Below are 3,348 nucleotides of genomic sequence, written 5' to 3'. Positions count from 1 at the left end.
CTCCACGGAAGCAAGTTGGGGGCGGAGCAGAGCAGTGTGAGCAGTACTGAATGGCTCTGTCAGCAAGGCAGGCAGGGCCGCCTTTTTTTTTAATAAATCAGTTTATTGGAGGTTCTTACAGCTCTTATAACAATCCATACACCAATTGTATGAAACATATTTGTACATATGTTGCCATCACATTTTCAAAACACTTTCTTTCTACTTGAGCCCTTGGTATCAGCTGTCTCTTTTCCCTCCCTACCCCACCTTGCCACCCCTGTGACCCCTTGATAAATTATAAATCATTATTATTTTCATATCTTACACTGTCTACTGCCTCCCTTCACCCAGATTTCTATTGTCTGTTCCCCTTGCGGGGGCAGGGGGGTATTATACATTGATTATTGCGATAGGCTCCTCATTTCTCCCCTTTCTCCGCCCACCTTTCCCCTACCCTCACAGTATCGCTACTCCCGTTACCGTTCCTGAAGGGTTTCTCTGTCCTGGATTCCGTGTGTCGAGAACTCTATCTGTACCAGTGTACACGCTCCAGTCTAGCCACATTTGTAAGGTAGCACTGAGATCATGATAGTCGGGTGGGGGGGGGGGCAGCATTAAAGAACTAGAGGGATGATGTGTGTTTCGTTGGTGCTATACTGCACCCTGGCTGGCTCGTCCCTTCCTTGTGACCCTTCTGTGAGGGGCTTCCTGTAGTGAACCATTTCACATTTTCCCACCACATTGAAGACTCTGCTTCCAGTTTGGGCTGGCATCTCTCTGTTTCTCTCCCAGCCCCCTGGCACCTTTCTCTGAAGTCTCTCTTCAAATGCACAGTTCCTGGCAAGGACAGAGAATGCAGTACGCTGGGTAAGTCCAGGCTAACTGTGCTTACCGACAGACATGCTCAGGGGCAGCTCCATCCTGCCCTGCAGGGTCCCTCTGAGTCAGAATCCATTTTGGTGGCAGTGAGTGATCAGAGATGAAAGGAAGAATTTACAACTGGAAGACCTCTCTCTGCATCGCCCCTTCCCTCCCCCTGCACTGCGTACAAAGAAGAGACTACAGACTTCCTATTCCCAATGGAGTGCTGAATCTTCCAAGCCTACAGGCCTTGAGAAAGTAGAAACTCGTGCCCTGAACCTGCACGCCCAGGCATCGGCTCCCAGGAGAGGGACACCACAGGGCCAGGTTCCCAGGGAGGCCCTCCGAGGTGATCAGCTGTCTTCAGGCATAGACCTGGACTGGGAGGGGGCTTGAGAGGCTTCCAGAAGCTACCGTTTAACATGCTGATTCTTGGGTTCTGCTTCGGCAGTTTGGGCTCAGACCCAGGCATGTGCTACCTTCCCAAAGGAATCCCCCTTTCTTCAACATCTTCTTCCCCTTCTGAATTGATGTCAACTTCCTGGTCAGCTTTCAACTCCAGTCGTAGTGTCCATTCCATAGAAAAACAAAACAAAACAAAAAACACCGCAGCAAAAACTACACCTGTTGTTGCCCAATGGATTCTAATCCATAGGACGCTAGAACAGAATGATCCCCCACAGGATTTCTAAGACTTTAATCTTTACGCCAAGCAGCCTAGAGGATAGGTGATGGGCTGCTAACCACAGGGACACCGGTTCAGACCCACCAGCTGCTCTGAGAGACAAAGATAAGGCTGCCTGAGATGTCCAGTTGCAGAAACCCTAAGTAGGGTCACGAGGAGCCCAAATCAACTTGCAGACCGGGAGTTTGGGTTTGACACCATCTTTATGTCCAAGGACCATCTGGTGGGCAGTGGGTTTAGACCTCTGGCCTTTGGTTTAGCAGCCAAACCAGGGCGCCACTGGGGGCTGGACAACTGCTGTTTAATGGGAGTGCCTGGTGGGGCCCAGCCTGCATGGAACGGCTGCTGGTTTGGATGCAGCACAGAGCAAAGGTCTGGAGATCTACTTCTCAAAACTGTGCTGGTGAAGACGGTGAAGACAACTTGTTCGTGGTAGTTTAGGTTGTATGCGTTCTTAGATAGGATTTAGTACATTGTATTTTGTATCTGGGAACATTGAAAAATAATTCCCATAGGAAAAAATACATTGAGCCCTCAAAGACCCTACAGAACACAGCTGTACTCTGACACACCCGGGTCAGTCACTGGACGTTGAAACCGGCCTCAAGGCCAGGGGTCTATTCCTGGGCTACCTGTTGCTCCCTTGCTGTGTGCAAGCAGCGTGGACAGACAGACGGGAGGGGTGATCATTTTCAAGAGATCATTCCCAATAGCTTAGAAAAGTGGCAAACGGAGCCTCTTTGAGATTTACGGAATAGAGTAACCTAAACAACTCTATTACCCAACCCCAGTTGCGGTAAATGACCCTTTCAGTGCTCGCATGTTCCCGAGGAGTGCTGGGGGCGCTGTGGGACAGGCATTGGGCTGCTCACCTCGGCGTTGGCAGTTACAAGCCGCCAGATGCTTCTCTGGAGAACAGCGAGGCTGTCTGCTCTCACACCACAAAGAAGCACAGTCGGGGAACCCTGCGGAAGGTTTCTGAGAGTCAGAAATGGCATCAGGGCAGTGGGTTTTCTGTTCCAGAGAGGTCCTGCACAGTCGGGAGGAGAGTTGGTGCCCAACAGCCAGGGAGCAAATCCCACTGTCTTTACTCCACAATACATGCTCATGCCCACGGTCAAGTCATCTGGCTTCCACGCACCTCGGTTTCCCGGTCTGTAAATGAGGTACCACCTTATTGCGTTAGTGGGAGGAGTCAGTGAAAGACGTACAAACAGAATGGATGACTCCAGGAGTGCAAATCATACTGAGGGCCCCAGTGGTGTAGTGGTTACTTGCTGGCCTGCAATCCTCAAGGTCAGCTGTTCTGGACTGCTGGCCACATTGGAGGAGAAGGATGTACTTTCTACTCTGGTAAAGGGTTTTCTTGGGTTCTGCTTCTCCCCTGTCCTGCGGGTCGGCTACAATTCCCGCCGTCAAGTTGGTTATTTTGGTTCTCGGGCTATTTTTAGATGCTCGCGAGTCCTCACAGAGGCCGATTTGGAATTCTGGGTGTGAAAAGCGGAGTGACAGCCCCATGCTGCATGAATTCTAGGTGTCCAGACGCCTTTGTGGGTGGCACTACAGTTGAGTGTCCTGGTCACACGCATTGGGTAGTTGGAAACCACCAGCCAGGCGCTCGCTCGGCGGGCGGGAGAAAGACAGGGCTGACCGCCTGGGAAACGCCAAGGTGCAGTTCTCCCCTGCCTCGGGCTTGCGCGGTTGCGGCGCGGCGGCAGGGGGGTTTTTCTAACGAGCGGAGGCGGACTGCCCTGGATGGTGGCGGCGAGGGTGAGAGCCGGGCTTGTTGGCCGCGCGTCGCGCAGGGATGCACCCCGGGC

The 3,348-nt window shown here is 52.2% G+C and overlaps 1 protein-coding gene across 2 annotated transcripts in view; it reads left to right on the top strand.

The window, feature by feature from the left end:
- The first annotated feature begins 3,268 nt into the window (after positions 1 to 3,268).
- Positions 3,269 to 3,348, top strand: part of GYG1 (glycogenin 1) — a 42,603-nt gene continuing 42,523 nt past the window's right edge. For both annotated transcript variants that reach the window (XM_030886955.2, XM_030886954.2), the window contains exon 1: positions 3,269 to 3,298. In XM_030886955.2, coding sequence (XP_030742815.2) covers positions 3,284 to 3,298 — 15 coding nt within the window. In that variant the 5' untranslated portion in view covers positions 3,269 to 3,283. The remainder of the gene's footprint in view (positions 3,299 to 3,348) is intronic.

The sequence above is a fragment of the Echinops telfairi genome, unplaced genomic scaffold (assembly GCF_000313985.2).
Source record: "Echinops telfairi isolate 266 unplaced genomic scaffold, ASM31398v2 ScPeMD7_4225;HRSCAF=4972, whole genome shotgun sequence".
NCBI classification, from domain to species: Eukaryota; Metazoa; Chordata; class Mammalia; order Afrosoricida; family Tenrecidae; genus Echinops; species Echinops telfairi.
This window is presented reverse-complemented; position numbering and strand designations above follow the sequence as displayed.